Here is a 21,503-nt window from a genome sequence, read left to right as displayed (position 1 = left end):
GAAAATCTACACTGTGCTGATGAAGATAGAAAACTGAATCACATGGACTCCACCTTCCAAGTAAATTTCTGCTTTTCCACTAACTAACTGATTATATCCTTGGCAAACTTCTTAGAAATAATCAATACAATGTCATTTTTATTTTTTCTATTTTTTTTATTTTGGGTTTGTTTTTGTTTTTTGCATTTTTAAACAGGAGTTAGTTACTTGCATGGCTGCTCGGCAGGATAAAGGAGCAGAAATAATTGCCAGAGGAAAGGGTGTAGCGGAGCAGTAGGCCAAYAATCTCTGAAATACTCAGCTCCCTGTAGGATTGGCAGTGAGATAACAGGCTCCAGCAAGGGTCAATGGCAACTGAATAGACTGACGGATTTGTCCGGGCTCTCTACTGTTGCTGTAAGGAGGTAAACACTCACTCTGAATCCTTTTGTCCTTGGGCCGAATTAAGGTTGGTCTGTTCCAAAGTGTAGCTCCCTCTTCGCAAGGCACCAGACAACAGGTAAGGAAGGCTCTGTCTCAATATGCAGTCATAGACAGAGAGTCCTGTTCCCTTCTAAGTCTCCGTTACCTGTTTTCAAGCTGGTCTGAGTCCATCTTGGAGGAAGAATTTGTGCCATAGTGAATGGGGATTGTGATATGCGTTTATTCTGAGTATTGAGGACTCGTGTTCTGAGGCTTCTTTAAAACTTAACTCTCCATCATACAGACAACAAATCGGCCCATATATCCAGAAAGGTGCTTCCAAGCTTCCAGTCCTTGCATCCATGCCTCTTTGCTGCGTCCCATTTGTAGTTATCTCTTCCTGTGGCTTGGCCCCAGAGCAACCTGTTTTGGAGCTAACACAGTTTTCTCAGGTGTGTTGTGATTGCTGGAAAATGACTTTGGGCAAGACAGTAAAAGAGGTCCTRCTGGGTACAGCTATGTGTTTTAGAGTCCTCAACTCGTGAATTGCATCTCACCTTTCCCAGCATTCTGGAAGGGGAAGAAGATAAAGATACTTAAATTCTGTTTCAGTCCTGGMACAAACTTAGGGATGAAGTTACCCTTTCCTTTGGAGGCAAGAATAAAACAGCATAAGAATTTATTCTGTTCAACAACTTTTTGTATGATTTTTTTTCCCCCCTGTTGTTGTTTTGGCTAGGATAGATAACTTTGTATCTAATTGAAAACTATGAAAAATAAATATCATGAGGCAGGAGACAAGACAGGTGATGTGTAAGTCTTTAAAATCTTTTGTTCTCCCAAGTTAAATGTCATTTTAGAGTTTTAAACTAAAATYGCTGTTTTCTTTAATCCTCTCCCCCCACTAACCTTTTAATAGTGGAGATGTTTTCAACATCTATTCATTTCTGGTGATCATTCTTTCTCAGTACAAGAAACAGGCCATGTTTAAGTGTCTTCCTAATTATTTCTCTACTTCTAATAGTTTTTAAGTTAAAAACTTTGAGACTAAGGACTAGGCAAGTTGTACATTCTGCAAGTTTCTGGTAATTCTGGGGGTTGTTTAGTGGTTAGAAAAAGTGTGTCTAATATAAATAACAGTGAATCATAGCATTAAAGTAACATTCCCCTTATGCAAGCAGCAAAAGCAGAGATTCYCAAATGAAAATGAATGTGCCAGAGATGACTATCTCTGGGGACCATCTGCAGCCCTCTGGATAAAGTAATTGCAGGGGAGTCAACGTGCTCTGCCAAAACTCCTATTAGAAGCTCCTACTAGCAGCTGCAGCATAGCTGCATTGGCAGCCTACTTTTTTGCGGGACAGAATCCTAGCTGTCAGCTCTGTAATGTTTTATGTGGCTTGTCTCTTTTCCTGGACCTGGACCTTAATTTGGTAATGATGAAAGGCACAAAACAGGAACAGGAGTACACTTRCAAAACAAGGCTTAGTATTCAAAGTATGCTCTGTCTGCGATGGTCAGTCGCAGTATGTATCTGTAATTAAAACCATAATCTAATGAAACAAAAGATCATTCTGTGTATCTCTCAACATCAAGCTGAAACATTTTGGGGGGATAGGCTGAAGTGATGCCATTATGCATGAAATACCTTTTTAGTAGTGTTCTTATTTATAGAACGAGATGACAGTATAATCTTTGTTCTTTAAGAGAAAACTTTCAACTGAGCTGAAACAAGCCTTTGGTTATTGCTATGAACAGCTTTGTAAGCATTGTTTACAAGCTATGATCTATAAGCATCGGCRGGAGGTGGATGTGTTAAATCAATTTTTAGAGAGTAGGTAGCATTAATTTGCTGCTTGCCATTATAAATTGTGTATGGTTTCCAAAGCTCTTACTATATGCTACTTGCATTTGAGCACCTTAGACAATATAAGTAAAYCAGTACAGTTTTTATAGATATACTGCTTTGTGACATGAAGCATATGATTCTTTCAGCATGTTTATTACTGAGTTGTTTCACCAACAAATAGTAAGCACATTCCACGTTTACTGAATTCATTTGTCAACCRGATTTTAGTTCTCAAGAGAGTGTTTATCTGAATCAGTATGGTTCGTGTAACACTTCGTGTAACATTTCTCCAAAGCTAAAGTTTCACTGCAACTAATAAATAAAAAGATTTTTCTAGTGTGAAACGTGTCTATTAAAATGGATTGTTACCTAAATAATTGAGAAAATAGCCTTTCTTGCGTGGTGGGTGCGCATGTGCAGGCCCACATGTGCTCTCTTACTATTCAGCCAGACAGGAGAGAATTAGCTCATTTTTGCATTATTTCTGTGAGAAAATCAAAGTTCCTAATATCCAGGGATCATAACTTGCAAGCACAAAATACACTGAAGAAAAATGTATTTTAAATGACTCTTTCCTCTTTTTTACTTTTCTYGAAATATGAAAGTCTGGTTAGGCAAAGACACTTGTGTAACCTCCCTAAAATAGAAATATTTTCTTAAATGATGCATTTCTTAGAAGGTTGAAAATACTACAGGGTATAACTTAAATATTTTAGTAGCGTGCATAAATAAGCTTTAGGTCTGTGTTTAGGAAATAGTCTATCCTGGACTTGTCATTAATAAGTTGAGGATGATAAAAATAGGTGGTTTTGAACTACAATGTAAATCATCTGCTTTGACAGACAAATAACACTTGCTATATTTCTTTTCTCCGTTAAGGTTTAAGAATAGAGGATGGAAATGGAAGAGCTGTGGTGTGAGAAGACCTGTCTCTTTTAAAAAGAGAAATATTATYTCTGTGTTCTGAAATGAATATCAGACTTTGCTATCTGCTTCTGTCAATGGTTTTATTCAGCCTAAATTTTCAATAAATATGGAAAATGCATAACATACAATTTTCATTGCCAGAAATTTGGAGATTATTTTAAAATATGGAAATTAACTTTTTTTTTTTTTTTTTTTTKKTTTTAGGTTTTTTGGTTTTTTTTTTTAGAAGCCTAGCAAGGAAGTGTAAAGCTTCATTTAAGAAAGACTTGAGTTCTTTGCAGAAAACACTTGTTTATTATGTGCTGTGAATGATCCTCTGAAATATTTAGATTAATTAAATTATATAAAGTAAGTCAACCTAGATAGAACAGAGGCTGCTACCAGGAACGACAGAATTACATACATGTTGTCCTTTTCACGACAGAAGCCGGCTCCCTTCGTTGGAGTCTCGCCAAAAGAGGCTGAATTGATAGAGACAGCCCACTTGCTTTTTATGTGCCTATGAAGTTACTTAAGCAAAGCAACTGGAACTAGCAACAACACTCTGGAATCCCCCCTGCCAGAGTCCTTGTGATGATCAGGCCTCCCCCTCCTGGCAAAAGCTCTGGGCACAAATAAGATCAGAGGATGGTTCCTGGCAACTAGAGTGGACTAAACTAGATTACACAGGAAGTTTCACCCAGCCTTATGTTTCTAATAAGGTTTAGAAAGGCAGGATCTAATGTTCGCTGCTTCTGACCCAGAGAGAGAGGGAGCTAGTCAGAGCTCCCATCACAAAGAAATGTCTACTTAATTATACTAGACTGCCAAAAGACTTGAAGAGGAAAGCATGTCTGAACTCAAATGAACTTGAGCAGAATTTTATTTCAGTATTTTTCCATTGCTGCAGGCACAAGTGTTGTTCCTTGTTGCCATGCTGCTGCTGCTGTATTAGATCCTCAGAACTGCTTCCCTATCATACCTATTTGGAACTCAAAAAATGGTATAGTATTGACGTTTAGAGTATCTAACACTAATTGGCAATTTGATCCACACTAGCAAAGATAAAGTTAGACTCAAAGGATGTTTGAACTGGACTTTACRTTCTGGAAAGAAAAATTGGTGTACCTGTGCTAATTTCTCAATGCTCAACACTGCTGTACTTTCCAACCCAGGGAACAATGCTAAGAATGTAGTCCTGGTTTGCTGCATTTCGTATGAAGAATTTCTTGCTTAGTGAGAATCTATTATAGATTTAAGTATTTTCTGGTTAAAAGAAAAATATTCCTTGCAATCTCTTAAATCCAGCTAATTTATAAGTCTTTGCAATGGCACTCTTCCTGCTATATGTGCTGTTGTTTGTTTATGCCAAGAATTAATATTAAACTGGGACCCACAAATATGTCCCAAATTTTACTATAACAGTTATGAAATCTGTTGCTTCAGAGAAGATATTTCTTACCTAAGTGATATCTTCTATAGTGAAATATTTTGGTTAATGATCAACTACTGCRGCTTTTATTCAACCCTTACTTGATGCTGGATCTCTTCCTGGTAAGAATGAGTTATGTCCCAGTGTCTCTTTTCCCCAGGGAAAGCAAGACTGTGCTTACAATAGCCTTTTATGGCTGCAGTACGTTGTTATACGCTTGGCAGTTTGAATAATAGTAATAAAATTATAAATCACAGAATGCTTGTGCTACTTATTTGGTTTATTTTTCCTACTTAAGAAAACATTATTTCTTTYATGTTTGGAGGGTGCTTAGGTTACATAGGGAAAGTAGACTCAGGAACATTTGTAAAGGAATTGTAATTGTTACGGCTCACTACCCAATAACAWCCCTTGTGTTTGGGTCCTATGATTCCAGCTGAAGAAACAGTGCATCAAACGTGGCAGATCCAAGGAACCTTATGAATGTCCAATAACTATTTTAATTGACAGTTTGTGCATAGTAAATTGGGGGGGGGATGTTCTTGGCTCAATATTTTCTTCTCTGTGCACTGGTCTCTTTTCACAGCTTATTGGTTGATGAGATTAAAAAGCTTGCTTTCTCTTTTGGAAGTCACTGCATACACTGTGGAAAAGAATTTTACTTGCTTTCCTGTCATAACAGAAATAATTACTTTGTCTCCTGTAGAGCATATTGAGATCTACTGCAAAGGCAAAGTAAAACAACAACTTCATAACAATTTTATCAACCATCGCGCACATGCGCTCTTTCTCTCTCTCTGTATATATATATATATACGTGTGTGTGTGTATTTTCTCTCTGTCTCTCTCTCTCTGTCTCTCTCTCTCTGTCTCTCTCTCTCTGTCTCTCTCTCTCTGTCTCTCTCTCTCTGTCTCTGTCTAATCCACTGGGATTTTTCTTTTATTCTAGGCCTTCTTTCTGTAACATCTCCACTGGGGTTAGCTTTTCTGACTGGCTGATATTTCCACATAAGTGAATGCTCTAAGGTCAGTTTCTAATCTGACTTCTTCAAGGATTTTTTTTTCATTTTAGCTTTGCCCAAACAAAAATATTCTTAATTAGGTTTGTCATTTTCATTTTTTTAATTAGACTATAATTAAGTACACATATTGTGCACTCTGAGTACATAGTAACTGTGTGCTGATGTGAAAATGGAATACAGGTCTGACAAGCTCTCATCCAAGTAACACTCCCTTTGAGTACATTTAAGCAGTTTTTATATTCTGTCATTTTGTATGCTTATCATCTACCGTGTACTCCTAAGCAGCTAATTACTCTATCAACATCCCAAGCATGCTGTCAGACTTAGAACGTCAGCAAACCATGTGTTCACGCTGTATGGATTAAAAAAGTAACCCCCCTCACCCCCCGAAGCTTTCCCAATCTGTGCAGCCTCCTCCAGGAGTCCTGTTGAGGTTGTTAGACATCAGTCCACAGGCATCATCCTCATCAATCTGTTACCTATCTGGCTTGTTGCCTGCTCTGTCCATCTCTGCCCTTCAGTTACATAGCAGTCGTGATTACACTTCATGTAGTTCAGGCTGCGTTTGCTGTACCTTAAGGCCCCTGTCTAGCTGGGGACTAGTGAGGGCTGCACCTCATTTTAGAGTAGAGAAAGGCAACGAGGTTTGTAACCTCTCCAAACTCGTTCATGACTGACCTTCAGTTTCATCTTCTCTACAAATGTCCAAAGTACTGAGAATCTGTGGTCTGCTCACTTCTCAAGTGAGTTTAATCACGAGCTGGTAGAGCAGAGTTTCCATTTGTTGTTAAAACGGTATTGGTACATAAATACTTGCACTTATTATTATAATCTTTCCTCTCATAAAGGCTTGATTAACACTTGCAAGCTCCCGTTGATTTCCATGAATCAGGTTTGAAGTATTAGAAATCCACTGACAGCAAGAAGGGGACACATTCACAGAGAGTGGTTATCCCAAAGGAACTATGGTGGTTGTATCTGGAGCTACTGTCCTGAGATCCCTCTGGCATTCCAGCTTCCTTGGACAAATTAAAACAAGTATTGTTTACTTGATTATAAATCAAAGCAGCCACTACCTTTTACTAATCTGGATTTTCTGCTAAAATCTTGTACCTCTTTGAGCCTTATAAAAGATCATTTGTGTGGAAACAACACACATCTCACACATGGTAAAGTCCCCGATGGAATTTGGAACAGGACTTCATAATTTTAAGAAGAAAATCCTGACCTTACGGAGTTGTAAGATAACATTTGTTGTTGTGTACATGCTTCATGTATGGCGTAAAGTTATTTACAGTTATCTCTGGAGACTTTATATGTTTCAAAAAGATCTGAATATACAATTCATGGTAACTAAAGCACCTGAAAGTTTAAAAATAAAATGATAAGGAGAGACTTAATTTTTTTGGCTTGGTTTTGGGGGGGGGGCTAAAGAAGAGGAGTTAATCTGTTGATACACCTATTACTTTACAGAGGTTCTTTTCAAATGTATTGAAGGTATACTGCTATTATAGAAAGACTCATGGCTTCACTAAACATACATGTGATTTGTCAGTGTTAGTTGTGTTATATAGATATGTTTCCTGTAAGATGCTTAAGAATTACAAATGAATTGAAATCCTGTGCACCTAACCCATAACTTTTCATCACTTTCACTTAAAAATCCAGTGTTCAGCGCATACTGCAAATGATTTTATGTATTCTTAAGGAACTGCTTGCTGGAAATGGTTATTGGATCAAATCCTTTACTACCCCGAACAGTGCCAGCTATGGAGAAGGTAGTCTAAGGAGAGGGAGTAAAGTGTATGTTCATATTAAAAAAATAAAWAAATAAAATAAAAAAACACAAACGTTCAGTCTTCCTCTAGTTTTCTTGTATATTATTATGTGTATAGCTTATAGAAATAATATTAGTTCTGCAACTACAGAGGTATGGACTTAGGCTGTTTTGAGTATATATTACATATATAGCAATGTCTTGGCTAGTTTAGGCAATTTTGCTTGCATTTCTTTCATATCTCTTTGTAATGTGCTACCCTATATSATTGAAAACATGATTTTAATGATGCAAGCTCTTAGTGTATACATATTTTTTAAAATTTTCAGGTTTTGGCTAGCAAATTAAATGGTAACTCGAGCAAAATATCTAAGGGAAGCAGGATCATTCTTGCAATAAGTACAAATTAAATCAAAGTGTTCTTTTTAGCTTAAAAGACAGAACTAGCTGCTGGCACACTGACATGATACACTAAATTAAATATTTAAAACATTATTTTCCAGCAAAACCAGAAATTGAATATTTTATGGTAGGAATTTATCTCAGTTATTTTACCCTGGAATTTGCCAGAGGTTTCTACTGGATAAGTATTGTTTAAAAGTTTTCAGATAGTTTCATCTTAGAGCTAACATGCTCCCTTGAGAAAGGATCATAGGCTTTATGTAAATAGCTCCATTATTACCAGTCCAACTGAAGATAAGCGAATGGAATAAATAACAGTGTTAATAACTATAATAATTCTAGACAACATTCAGAGCCAAAACAGGCTCTAGCCTGATTGAGGTAAATTATAAAATGAAATCTTTTTATATTGGTCCATGTTGGTGTCATAAAGAACTGTTTTTGCAATCAAATCAAAGGTAGGAGCAAGATACAATTTTTGTGATTTCATGCTGGGTTTTTGGTGAATCTTTGATGTCCTGCCAGAGTCTATCATCTTAAGCCTCCCAAAGAGAGTATCTGATATCTCATGCTTAATAGCTACTTTTCAAGTAGTTTCAAGAAGTTTAATTTGACTATCATTGAGACTTATCTGAAGCACATCAGCCAATAATTTGTAATTTTCTTTATATGTTAAATGTGTGTATGTGCCTGCCTCCTGCATAAACAGGATGAGGCTCTGGCCATACAGCCAAAATACATACATCCACTGCAAAACTTACACCAAATTCTAAACCTTTTTCTTCTATTCCTTCTATGCTTGGGGAGGGGTGATATCATAATCCRACACAATTTATGGAAAGTAGTACAGATCTCATGTATAAGATTGTACTAGCTACAAGAAATACTAGAAAATGGTGGCTGCCTTTGCATGCAGATASGCTTTCAGCAAGTTACAAATAACAGGAAGAGGCAAGGCATCAAACATTTTTAGCTATATGCACTGCCAGYTTGGACGCCTTTTATCCTTGCCACATTTGTCAGCAACCTCTGTACAGAYGGCTGTACACTTGCCCTTGTGCATACAGTTGTTTCTCCCTATAGATTTATACATAGCTGAGAATTTGTCTCTGCAAGCTCACAGGRAAGAAAAGGCCTAAAAGACAATTTTGGTATGTCCTTGTATCATGGTATAGTACGGTATCTGGATAACTAGCTTTCCAACCTGTAAATGTGGTATAAATGAGATCTTCACTTCAGTGTTTAATAGACGAGGAAAAATGCTTTCATTGGTTAAAGGAAAGATAGGTAGAAGTATCAGTAACCAACCTGTGTTAGCCTGAACTTGTATGGGAGCATTATTCAATTTTCCTGTAACTCTACAGGCTACCAAAGTCATGACTCCATCCTGTTGCACAGTCTCACGGTGGCAGACAATCTGGCAAACCAAAATCCCAGGTGAGCTGAGCTTCCCTTCTGAGCTATTTTAAGAACAGGCAATCTCTCACAGCTGCTCTGGTCTTCTTCTTTATCTACTTCAGATAAAAGTCTGAAGGAGAACAGCACAAAACGGTGGTCACAACTTGGAGAAAGGAAGTATCAGAGAGCCAGGAGGATTATTTGCTCTTAAATGTCACTCTGTTTTGGAAACAGATGCTTGATTTAGAGGACTTGGATCAGACAAATCAGATAGCTCATTAACAGTCCATGAAAATGGAGAAATACTCCACTTGAATCAAAAACATCTTCCAAACACTTAATTATTTTTCTGTTCAGTGAAATATCAGAACAGTAACTACAGATTAGTCAGATGTAGGACATAGGGAATAAGTTTTATTTAGGCTAGGACATAAGTAATAAGGCCCTGAGTCCTAAAGATTAATGAACAAATTCTTTTGATGAGACCTATTGAAAAAAATGCAGCTGTGTTACTTCTGTGATGCTTCTTCAGGACTTCYGGGATGCTCAGATTCTTAAAATGATCATCCCGTTTCTCTTGCGCTCTCAGAAGAGAAAGTGGAGTGTAGCTAACCTGCCAAATGTTTGGAACAAGCCAAGGTTGGGGAGGGGAAAATTTCAGAAAAGATCTAAAAAAGGAAGGAGTGAGGGGAGGAAGAACAATTGATTTCAATTTATTTCTGTACTAAATTAAATTTAAAATTTGACTTCTAGTTTTGCAGCTCTTGCAGAGCATGCTATATGATCAGCAGATGGTCAGACRTAGAAACTGGATGTCATTTTATCAGGAACTTTGTTGCAAAGTATCTAACCAAATACTTGTCATTATTGACGTTCATTCCAGTCTAGTGTTCAGTATTTGTATTTTTAGATTTGTAGAAGACAGACTTGTGCCAAGTGTATATCATAATATACACTAAAAATGTCTATAGTCTAAAAATGCCAGATTTTTGAGAGGCTACGGCTTTTTAAAAATGGGGGGAGGCAGAAAAAACAATTGAATATTAAAAAATTGGAATGCAGTTGGATCCATAGCTGAAAAAAAATACAGCTTCATGATAAGAAACCTGAAGCATCTAGTATAAATAATAGCACTTGTTTTTTGTGAGATACTGGTACTTCTCAAATTCTTTTTTTTATCAGGTATTGTGCAATTTACAGAAATGAGACAGTGCACCAGGTATACTTATCACTTCATCATTTCACTTTAATTAAAATTTACAAGTCTCCTACAGCCAAATGTTGCTTCATTAATTTCCTTTATCCAGGTTGCTTTAGGCAGAAAAAAAAGATTGCATAGTGTAATAATATTAATTTCTCAGTATCAATTGTGGGACAAAAGACATTCTTCAACCCAAACATACGACAAATGCTCTGGAATAAAATTACACTTTCTCCCTCTGCTTGGCTAGAGAATAGTTAGCCCCTTATACAAGGAGATTTCAGAGGTATATGGCCAGCAAAACCTGCCAAAACAGATCCAGGCCCTTAGGATGAGTTCTTCAGGGGAGAGAGATTCAATTCTGTGAAAAGATAAAGATCTGATGTTGGCGTGAGAAAGACTGGACTCTTTGAGTTACCAAGCGTATTGAAAATACTGATTTTCTGAAGTCTTAAAATGTACTTAACTTTCTCAGAAAGGCAAATTTTGCCTTTATRCATTTACTGAAAAATGAGGAAAATCAGACTTTCATCAAGGCCTGTTTTAAGTAACAGCCTCTTAAGGCAATAATGCCTGCCCATGAGGAAAATGAAGAGGATAATTTTCCCCTTTTGTGAGACAATCTGCTTGAATTCACTTGATCCTATGTAACCCATAAAGCACCACCTTATAAAAGTAGACCCTTCAGGCAACCCTTTTCTAGCCAAATACCCCACCTTCCCAGCTCCTTGCCCCTAAACATTTCATTGACCTTAATACTTCACTGTACTTTAGATAATCACCTTGTCTGCCTATTTAGAACAGCTAGAGCGCCTGCCTATGCATTAATCTTATTTGTTTGATAAGGTTTAGCAGGATAAAATCTGCACGAAGAAGTTGTACCTCCCAAAACTCTTTTGAAAAATGCTATGTTTATTTGGACTGCAGTAGCAGCATCTGCTTGCTGTAGAGGTAACAGCTGCAGATACGCGTTGTTCAGGGGGAGAGTTAGGGACAGTTGAGTGCGGTTTAGTTTTGACCCTGTATGGTTAAAAATAACCCCGCCTATGCTGCTGCGGGCACCATACCCATGTGTTAGACCCCAGCAGGGTCTAGCTGGGATGGGCCAAGAGAGAAACGGAGCGGGCTGCGGCGGGAGGCGGGGAGCGAGCTGAGGGCAGACCCCCAAGCAGTGTAGCGCTRCCGGTGCCGCCGCGGCGATTCAAACCCGCCGACCGTTGGGCCCGTTATCCGCTGACCGGAGGGCACGCGGAGGGGGCGGGGCGGGGAGCGGCCCCGCCCTCTCGCGACGGCCGATTGGCAAGCGGTGCTGTCAGTCCAAGGGGGCGGGGCCGACAGCGGCGGGTGCCTATAAAAGCTGGCAGCGCGGGGAGCCGTGCTGCTGGGCGGGGTGGGGTGAGCGGCGGGGGAAGGGGAAGCCTTGCCCGGCGGCGCCCCTCGCCGCCGCCCCCCGTGTGCCTTGTCTCCTAGAGCGTGGCGCCGCGCTTCCCTCTGCTGTGTTCCCTCGGGTGGGCAGCGGCCGGAGGAGCGAGCCGGAGCGGCCGGCGGCGGCGTAGGGACAGCGGGAGGAGGCAGCGCCCTGCCCGCAGGGCCGGCGGCGGGCAGCAGCATGGTGGATGTGTTCAGCGGGCGGCTTCTCGTGGACAAGGCCGGCCGCAGCGTGGACCCCGAGGAGGCCCTGCAGAACAAGGTGGTGGGCTTGTACTTCTCGGCCGCCTGGTGCGCCCCGTGCCGCGACTTCACCCCCGTCCTCTGCGACTTCTACACGGAGCTGCTGGAGGAGACGGAGCCGCCCGCCCCCTTCGAGGTCGTCTTCATCTCGTCCGACCACAGCGCCGAGGAGATGGTGGGCTACATGCACGCCATGCACGGCGGCTGGCTGGCGCTGCCCTACCACGACCCYTACAAGCAGTGAGTACCGCCGGCAGAGGCAGCGGCCTCCCTCAGCCCTGCTCCAGGCTGGGACAGGGGGAGCCTGCCTAGTTTTGACCACTACTCCCCATCCTTCGCTACCTTTTTGCTATCCCTGCTTCTGAACCATAAATAGGAATACAAAGTGCTGATGTTCTAGTAAGTTAACTCTGTGAAGCCTCTGATAGAGTATCTCCACAGGGCTCTCACCCGCCTGTTTCATCCAGTCTGTCTCTTCCCACTTGACACTAAGAAATTCGGATTGCAGTGTCTTCTATAATACRAAATGTTAATCCAGCATCCCAACAACCTAGCTCTACTTTTATCCTGTTCTCTAAAGAGCAATTCTGTTACTTACTTCCTCACCTTTAGATAGACACTACCTATAATGAAGCTTAATTTCTTTGAAGAAATGCCTTGGCTTTAGCCTGTTAGGTCTGTCAAAAATGCAATAGACAAGGAAAATCAATGTTATGTAATTGAGGCCTTAAAAGATCAGGGTCAAGGAACGGTTAATGGAGGACCTAAGTAATAACAAGATGACGKGCACAGTGAATCAAAAAAACTCTAATGGGGAAGGAGGATCAAGTGACTGTTTCAACCCAGGAAGAGTTACTATTAAGGTTGTGCTGGGTTGCCTAATTTAATTTATTAATGCTCTGGAACAAAGGCAAATGAAGGAGTAATAAAACTCACAGCTGAGGAAGTTASAGGCGAGCAGAGCAGGCTATGAAGAACTTCAGAGAGATGTAGGTAAGCTATGTGAAGAGGAAATGTAGTAGCAGCTGTCAAAGCTTAGCTGTGACAAAAACAACAGAAGTTGGAGGGAAAAAAGTCTTGTGTTTGTAGGTTTCTAGATAGGCATTCATGAAGGCAGCTTCCTCGGTGTGCTATTGAGGTCAAAATGACAAAGAAAAGGGATGTTACTCTTCATCCTGTTACTTGCACRTGCTAATAACTTAGAGTGATATAAGTCAATGACACAGCCTCATCTGGACTACTTGTCAGAAGTATGATTTTGCTCGTATCAGGAAGGATAGCATGAGATTACAARTAGAAGGGTTTAGGGGCAATGAAATGTCTATAACAGGAGACTGAAAAAAGATATATTTATTTTTCTTTGGGATAGATAAGATAGTATATTATAAGAATATAAGTAGAAGATACAAATGGTCTTGTAACAGGATCAGCAAGGTTTCATTTGGTGAAATCAAAGTGGTGAATTCAAAACTGGCAAATGGAAACTTTTCCTTTCAAATAAAATACCTGTAGATTGTGGGATTCATTGTTACAGGTATCATCAAAGTCAATGAATTAGCATGGCTTTTAAACAAGGACTGGTAGTCAACAAGAAGATTTAGAAGTCTTGTAGTTACAGCTAATACAGGATTCAACTCTAGTTTTTCTAGTAACTAAGCCAGTTCATTTAATGCTAGATTCGTACGTGTGTGCTACTGAGCATAGAGTCACACTGTAGCTGTTCGTTCTGCTCGGAGGAAGTTTTATGTTCTTTTGTCAGGGCACTTTGACCATCTCAAGAGCAAACAACCTGAAGCCTGAAAATCATCCTTCCTTGATTCTTACCAGGGTGTAACCGCAGGGGATGCGGCTGGTTAGTGTTATTTTTTTTCTTTTTTAATGATAGTTTCCACTGAATTGAAAATAGATTATAATAACAATACTGTTTTCTGTACCTCTCCGAATGCTGCCAAGTAGTAACTGTATTTGGTTATTACTAATAGAATTMAGGCAAATTTCCTGAAGGAGAAGGTACTGCATCCAGCAAGCTATTTGGCGAGGCCATGGGAATACGCTTACAGCTTCAGTCTCTGAGGATTAGAATCTATTTCTGACTATGTCATGACTTACCCAAGTCATGTGGAATGGTGGTATGGAGCTAATTTGATTGTCTCTTCTAGGCAGTCCATAAAGTCCTTCAGAATCCTGCTGAGGAACACAACCTGTCCTGTCATGTAGCTGTAATACCATGGTGTTTGAAATGACTGATTAAAGAACGAAGTGCAGAGGGATGTAAAAAGCTGATAATTTTCAAGTTTTCTTATATATTAGGTACAAGAATAAAGGGCTATATGGAGATGCTCAAGAAGCTTAACTTGAATTAATACTAATTAGTTTGGCTTCAGAAATACTGGTGAGTCATTGCAGGCATTAGACCAGAGAGATGTGTTGGTTAAACCAAACTATAATTCTTTCTTACTAGTTTCTTTAATTCTCAGTAAGAACATAGCTGTAAAATCACTCTGGCAATTTAGTATGTATTTTTTTAAATGTCCTGTTGTAAACCAGTAAAAAATAATTCAGTCACTTTTATGTGATCTGTGCAAAGAAGGCATTTCAGTATTTTAAATGAAGTTTAAAATATGCTGATGACTTCAATGCTTAAGATGTATTTGTAGTACAGACTGAAGTTCCTTCTAGAGGCAGAACGGCCAATTTTAATTTGCTATCTAAAATACAGTCTACACTTGGAAGCTTGGAGTTTCTTGGGGAYGAGTTTTATTGTGTCAAGAAATAGTCTGCAATTTAGTGTGCTAAGTGTAACACTCTGCATGTACCTGTGGAGAAGCAAAAATCTGAATTCATATCAAGATCTTGATGCTCCTCACTAATAGTTGTATAATCCTGACAGTAACCCTGAGTATTTTTCTGATGCAGGGCTGCACCTTTACTACTTCGTATAGTCTGTGATATGAGCAGCAGGAAATGCAGCTCCTGATGACTTGACTGCTTTCAGCTTGAGTGTTGGTTTTGGTGCTGGAGGCATGGGCTTTTTGATCCTTGCAGAGGGGGAATGAAGACAATCCAGAAGGAAATGACAGTAGAGAAAAGGACAGGGCTAGTATAGAGGAGGAATAGGAAGGCACATGACAACAGCCAGTTTCAGCAAATGAGGATCAATGTTTTCACTGTGATCCACAACTGTGTGTTGTGTTTATACTAAGCTCTGCTGGAATCGGCCATTCTCTGTATGGCAGTGCATGGCACACTGTCCAGATGGACAGAAAATAGTATCTGTATACCTTGGTGAAAATCAGAATCCCAAAAGATTACTGAAAAATGGAAAATGAAAATGGTATGCATAAGCTTTATATTCAGAAGCTTTAGGTGTGAGGGTGAGTTGGCACCTACGGCGGTGTGTGAGAAAGGCTGAGAGGAACGTAGAAGGTACAGGGTGAAGGCCTCTATGAGCAGTTAAGAACTATAGTGTCTTCTCGGTCTTTTTCGACTACTATCCAGAAACCTTAACAGACATTTAAAATTAAACATCATCCTTAAGAGGTTCATACTTTTTTGTGGCTGACATTTAACAATGCAGAGAGTTCACTGTTAAAAAGGTATATGTATAGAGCTGTGTATTATGGTGTGTGTGCTGCTAGGAACAGATTAGCAAGGCATCCATCACTTAGGTAAATGTTTTTTGAGATATGAGCCTTATGCTCTGCTTTGAACATAGATTTATTATTTTGTTACATATTACAAAAGTATATAGCTTTTGGTYTCCTGTGTGGTGTACTTTTTGAGTTTTTGTGTGTGTACTACCTATATATTTTTTGAAAGAGCAGGATGTAAGAAATGACTTAATTCAAACAGCAAAAAAAAGTTAGTGTGAGCTAATGTTTCGTTGTAGTTCTGTCTAATCAGAGGTGTCTAAAGGCCTCRACCAAATAGGTAAAATATTAGAAGGTTCAAAGACAGAGGAATAAAAATGCCATACATGACCATTGTGATGTCCAATATACGAAAGTGCTTAAATTCCYCTGTTGTATAAGCTTCAAAGCATTTCCCTCATAACAATCTTGTAGCACAAGTACCAAGTTATAAGCTAAGTGTAGCATTTTGTTAAAAGGAAAGAGCTTTTTTATCTTTTATTTTTTAGAGTGACTGCTTAGCATTAACATTTAAAAATGCAGAAATACAGATTCAAGTGAAAGTTGTAAATTCCAATATTGTCAAAACATTAACACATTACTCTAGCAGATAGTAGGTACTGTTTGTATTCCAGATATATTAACCTTGTCCCATGTTGTCTGTGTGTGAAAACCCCTCTCGCATATAAATTTTAAACCCTTTTATAAAGCTACTCAGCTGGTAGCATAAACACTGCACTCAGGAACCTTCATCCAACCTCTTCAGAATTAAACTTAACAATTACAATGACTTTTCCAGTTTGTCTGAATAATCTTAGCTTCATCTTTTTGTGTTTCATATGCAAATGAAAGATTGCCCTCCCATATTCTAACCTTCTCCATGGCCAGGGACTGATCTTTCRAAGTATTTGGTTAAAACATTCCTGATGTCTGCACAGAAGTTGCCGGTTCAGGTTGCCTCAAGCTGTCTTCTATGTAGCTTTCTCTTCTGCTTTTTCCTGCTTGAGTCTTGCTCAAGTCTTAGATTTCTCTGTACAGTAAGATACTGAATTTACTCTTTAACACTTAACTGGAAGTATCTAGGTAACAGTTTTTAAAAATATGTCATTAATTATATCACTTTGTTTTACTGAAAAAGAATTGAATTTGCTGTTGTGGCATATGGGATATTTTTACTTATGRCTTGTGATTTCGTAAGTTGTCACTGGAGTTAGACCGTCTGATCTATGGTCTGTATGTTGTCTCTGCAGGTGAGTCACAGGATCTGAAATCCCTACAGGAGAGGGTGAACTTAACAGGTTTTATAAAGCTGTTTTTGCAAGTAACTTGYGCAGTGATCAAGAAGCATTCTCTGCATATCTGTTCCTGGATCTTTTTCAGGTACATTCGTATTAGTGATTGCACACAAATGCAAGCAAAATCTGAGCACGCTGCAGTCTGGTTGGATGCAAGCTACCTTCAGTCCAGAAGCTGTGTAAACAGGGTGYTGTGCTGGAGTGGATAAGCTGTATAGGTATTTCCTTAGAAAGAGAAAGTCTTAGTTCCTGCCAATCCCCAGYGTAAATTACCTTCAGTTTCCTGCTCTGCTCCCCTCTTGCAACTGTGTCAGGCACCTCAAACTATTTTTTTTTCTGTGCWCTGGACCAATAAAAAGCATCTTCCACCATCTTGTTTATGGTGCCAGTGGTRCAAGATGGTAATCGTTTACGTAGTTTCTATATCAGCTTGCTTTGGAATGTTTTTCTTGCTCCTATTTTTGCAGAACTTGGGATGGTCTGTGAGGACTCTTGCTTGTTTGTTTTTTATTTCAGAATTCTCTGGTAGGCAAGCAAGCAAGCCTGTTGCTAGGCTACATTATAGTTTGTCTTGAAACATTGTGTTGCTCTTCTGCTAACTTACTGACAGGTTTTGGTATCCAGCTGTTGTGTGTGTGGTGTGTTTTTTTTTTGTATCTTTCTGTAAGAGAAGATATGTTTCTGGAATGTCTCCYGTTGATCTATATCTCAATTAAGTCTTAGTTCTTGTATTTTTAAGACTTGTGTTGGGGTTTATTTAGTTCTAGAAATATGATGTTTTAACTCCTCCTGTTTTCAAGGAGAACATAAAAAGTAGCTGTGCACATACGAATTTCTGATGTCTTTCCACAATGACTATGAATCTTTTTCCTACTTGATCAAAATTGTATGGCACTTGAACCCCACACATTTGATGTAAGTCAGTGYAGGGAGATCATTTCTCCACCATACAGACTACATTTCTTTTGGGAGGTTGTTACTTTTAGCTGATCTATTGCAGTTCCCTTAATTGTTTCTAATACCTCTTCTTCTGAAAGCCAAGACCTCTTCCTCTATGCTGATTGAATTTTTCTGGGATTTGTTGATAGGCTACACTACTTGCAGCTAAGAAGTGGGTTTTTTTTAAATGTTTCTCACTTCCTCTTAGATACTAGCATATCTGTGAGCATAGCTTCCATTCTTACCACTAAGTTTCTGGAATATCTCTTGTGAAGTTGATATGCTGGAAGGCATTCTCTTGAATGTTACCTTCCAAAATGGCTGTTACAATTTCATTTTAATTCACTGATCTCTGATCTGAAGAATCTAGTTTAGTGCACCCACATGTGAATAGTATCATGTGGTAGGAGGCACCTAATAGTTTTTCTGCATTGTCACTTAATTTGAAAGGGGTCAGGGAATACCCTAGGAAAGTTCTGACTTCTATGATCAACAGCTTAACCCCATCTTTTTACCTGTGTCTTTACATCCAACACAATTTCTTTTCTTGGTGTTAATGAAAATAATTTTGCTATTGCCATCCATTTGGAAACAGGTTGTTTTTACAGTGTCCTGAAAAATGCACTAAGGCAGAAGACTTTAGGCATTCTTTCTCTGCTTTTCTTTCTGAGTTGGAGGGAGGACTGGGAACAGATTCTGGAGTTCCAGGAAACACCTGTGGCTTCTCCTATTGAGGAGCACTCTAAACCATCAGCTCTGACTTTATTTGATGTCTATTGAAGTAGTTAGAGCTCTGTGCTGTGATGCCAATAAACTCAAACTTTTTTTTTAATTTCCTGTGCTATAACTTAAAGTTCTTGCTTGTAGATGGTTGCCGGTGCTAATGTGTTTTTAAGTCTCTTAGACGGTAAAGCCAATCTTGTGACTTGTGTCTTAAATTTTACTTTGTCACTTACACTGAAAATAGTAATTTACTAGCAGACAAAATTCATCTTTTGTGTATCCCATCAACATCACTCTCAAGTGAGGTGAATTTCTTGTGTAGAAGAGACTTTCTGATTTTCTTTCTCAAGGAAGACATTTATTTGTGTTTCACTTTTCAGAGTCCTGTGTCTGTTTCTTCAGGATCTATGAAAATAGATACAAATGCTGTGCTCTTTTCCTCCTTTTTATTTTGTCCTGTAATGAACAAACAGAAACAAAATCTGTYGTCATTGTTAACTGTTTTCCTTGGAAAAGTTCTTCATATTGTGCTTTTCTGTTGGCTGTGCCATGCTCAGCTGAAATGGTTTACTGTGTGGTATTCCTTGATACCTTTTCTGTTGCTGCATATTCCCTTTGTTTGCATGCTGCTTGTCACGTTCAACTCATCTATGTAAACAGTGAATTCTGTTCTACTATTTCATGTGACTGATAGCCTGCTATTTGTGTACTTTCATCTCTGTGGTGTGCAATTAGTAGTCACGCTGCCTTATTTATCGTGTGCCAGTGTCAGCAAATACTTTTTTTTTCTCCTTTGGATGTTTTGTGTACTCTTTTTTTTTTCCCTCCCTAATGTTAATTTTACTTCTAATATTAATATTTCTTTTATTTTCATGTATCATTAATTCAATCTGATTAAACTGTTTTATCTGAAAACTATAGATTACAGATAGCTCATGCCTAAGAAGTCTGTCTGGATTTTTCTATCTCCTGATGTAGAGAAATAGACATTAGAAATGTTTGTGTGGTGGGAAGAGGAGGAGTTGAAAATTTTTCTTGGACAATTTAGATGCTTGGTCCTCATTCAGAGTCTTTGYGGTCTTTTTTCCAAGTCTTCATATTGCTCAAGTTTCTGTCTATATAGAAAGCCTGTCTTGCTCGAGGAATTGAAGGTGTTTCTACAATTACAGCCTCTCCTGCTTACAGGAGGATTATCTGCCATGTTTTAATGAGGATTTGAAAAGATAGCTCTATGGAATTGGCTACACTTAAACAACTCCTTCTTATCCAGCAGAAGGGACCTGAAGATGTGGTTCTGGCCAGTAAACACAAAGTAAGGGAGTGTTCTGCGTTTTTCTTCTATGAGTTTCTTCTCTGTCCTTTTGAGGGTCAGTCTCCCCTCCTTTGGAGATTATTGACAGCGGTGAGGAGCAGTTGCAGGAAGGTTACTGCAACTCTGATAACTCCCTGAGCTAAGTTGCACCACATAAACTCTAAATTCGTAGCTTCAAGAAGGAAGCTGGATAACTGCTTTTGCAGCCTCATACATCTGCTTGTGTTGACCAGTCCTGTGCTCCAAACTCTCAGGAGGCCTGGATACTCACTACCTTTGCTCTTATGTAATGACCAGAATTCACTTCATGAGAGACTAGATTTCCTAAGAGGCTCCCTAATGATGTGTTTTATTCTTTTATTTTTTTTTTCTCTGACAGTGATCTGAAGAAGAAATACAACATAACAGCCATTCCTAAACTGGTGATTGTGAAACAAACCGGAGAAGTCATTACTGACAAAGGAAGAAAACAGATCAGAGACAAAGGGCTTTCCTGTTTCCGAAACTGGCTTGAGGGTGCAGATATCTTTCAGAATTTTTCTAGCTAAACAAAACTTGGCAGATAGAAGCAAGACAAGGCATCATGGAAAACTTTGTAGGGCTCTCAAGAGTGTTGCCTTGTTCAAAACAAAACGGGTAAGAATGCATTATTTGTGTTTGCTTGTAATCAACTTTTGTTCTAGTTCAACTTGAAGATTAGACATTCCAGTAAGTCAAAAAAAAATGCTGCTTTATTTGTATTGTTTTATTTATTATATTCAGTATGAACCAAAGCATTCCTGATAACACTGAAAAACTTTAGGAGGAAAAGCTCTTTTAGACAGTAACAATAGAGCTCTCTGAAATCTATGCAAACACCTGATTTTTGCAGATCTGTACAGTTAAGATATTTTTCTTGATCACAGAATTTTTCTGGTGATTAGCACATATATTTTATCAAGAAAAATGAACAGTTTGCTTTAATAAATGTTTAAGAAGTATATACATTTAATGTGTCTGTCTTCTGTCTTGGTCTAGACTGAAAATGGCATGATTTTTAAATGGCTCATGTTTGTTTAATTGTCAGTACTGAAGAAATACTTTTTTGTTGCTTTTGTTTTGGATTGCATGGAGTTTGTGTAGGTGTTACTGAGTGTTCGTTACTCTTGGATTATTAAATTTGATTCCATAAGGTAAGTAGTTATCTCCCAAGTTAATGTTAGGTCAAGTCAAAGAATTAAGTGTATAAAAGAAGAGTTTTCCATCTTTTCCCATTGCCAAAATGTGTGGGAGCAGAAACGTCAGAAATAATACCATCTATAGTAGATAAACGGTCATGATGATGCAACTAAATTACAGCTTAACTTTTGAGCTCTTTCTCTACCAGTTGTTACATCCAGATTTGACAGCCAGTCGTCTTTACAGGTGGCCTGGGCCAAAAACCTRCACAATCAGTGGGCTAAAGAAACATGCTTTCTGTAACAAAGCTAAGAATTTATTTATTAGACTCTGAGGACTAATTGAATTAACAGAATTATTATTATTAGTCCAGTTGCTATGTTACTA

The 21,503-nt window shown here is 38.7% G+C and overlaps 1 protein-coding gene across 1 annotated transcript; it reads left to right on the top strand.

Annotated features, from left to right (window-relative positions):
• The first annotated feature begins 11,751 nt into the window (after window positions 1-11,751).
• NXNL2 (nucleoredoxin like 2) lies at window positions 11,752-20,940 on the top strand. The gene is made up of 2 exons (XM_085312644.1): window positions 11,752-12,300; window positions 20,338-20,940. The coding sequence occupies exons 1-2, from the start codon at window positions 11,999-12,001 to the stop codon at window positions 20,504-20,506; spliced, it is 471 nt and encodes a 156-aa protein (XP_085168770.1). The 5' UTR covers window positions 11,752-11,998; the 3' UTR covers window positions 20,507-20,940.
• Window positions 20,941-21,503: the final 563 nt, after the last annotated feature.

This window comes from Rhea americana, unplaced genomic scaffold, assembly GCF_003343005.1.
Source record: "Rhea americana isolate MKP2758 unplaced genomic scaffold, rheAme1 scaffold_11, whole genome shotgun sequence".
Taxonomy (NCBI): domain Eukaryota; kingdom Metazoa; phylum Chordata; class Aves; order Rheiformes; family Rheidae; genus Rhea; species Rhea americana.
Note: the sequence above shows the minus strand (reverse complement) of the source record. Positions and strands in the feature narration are given on the sequence as shown.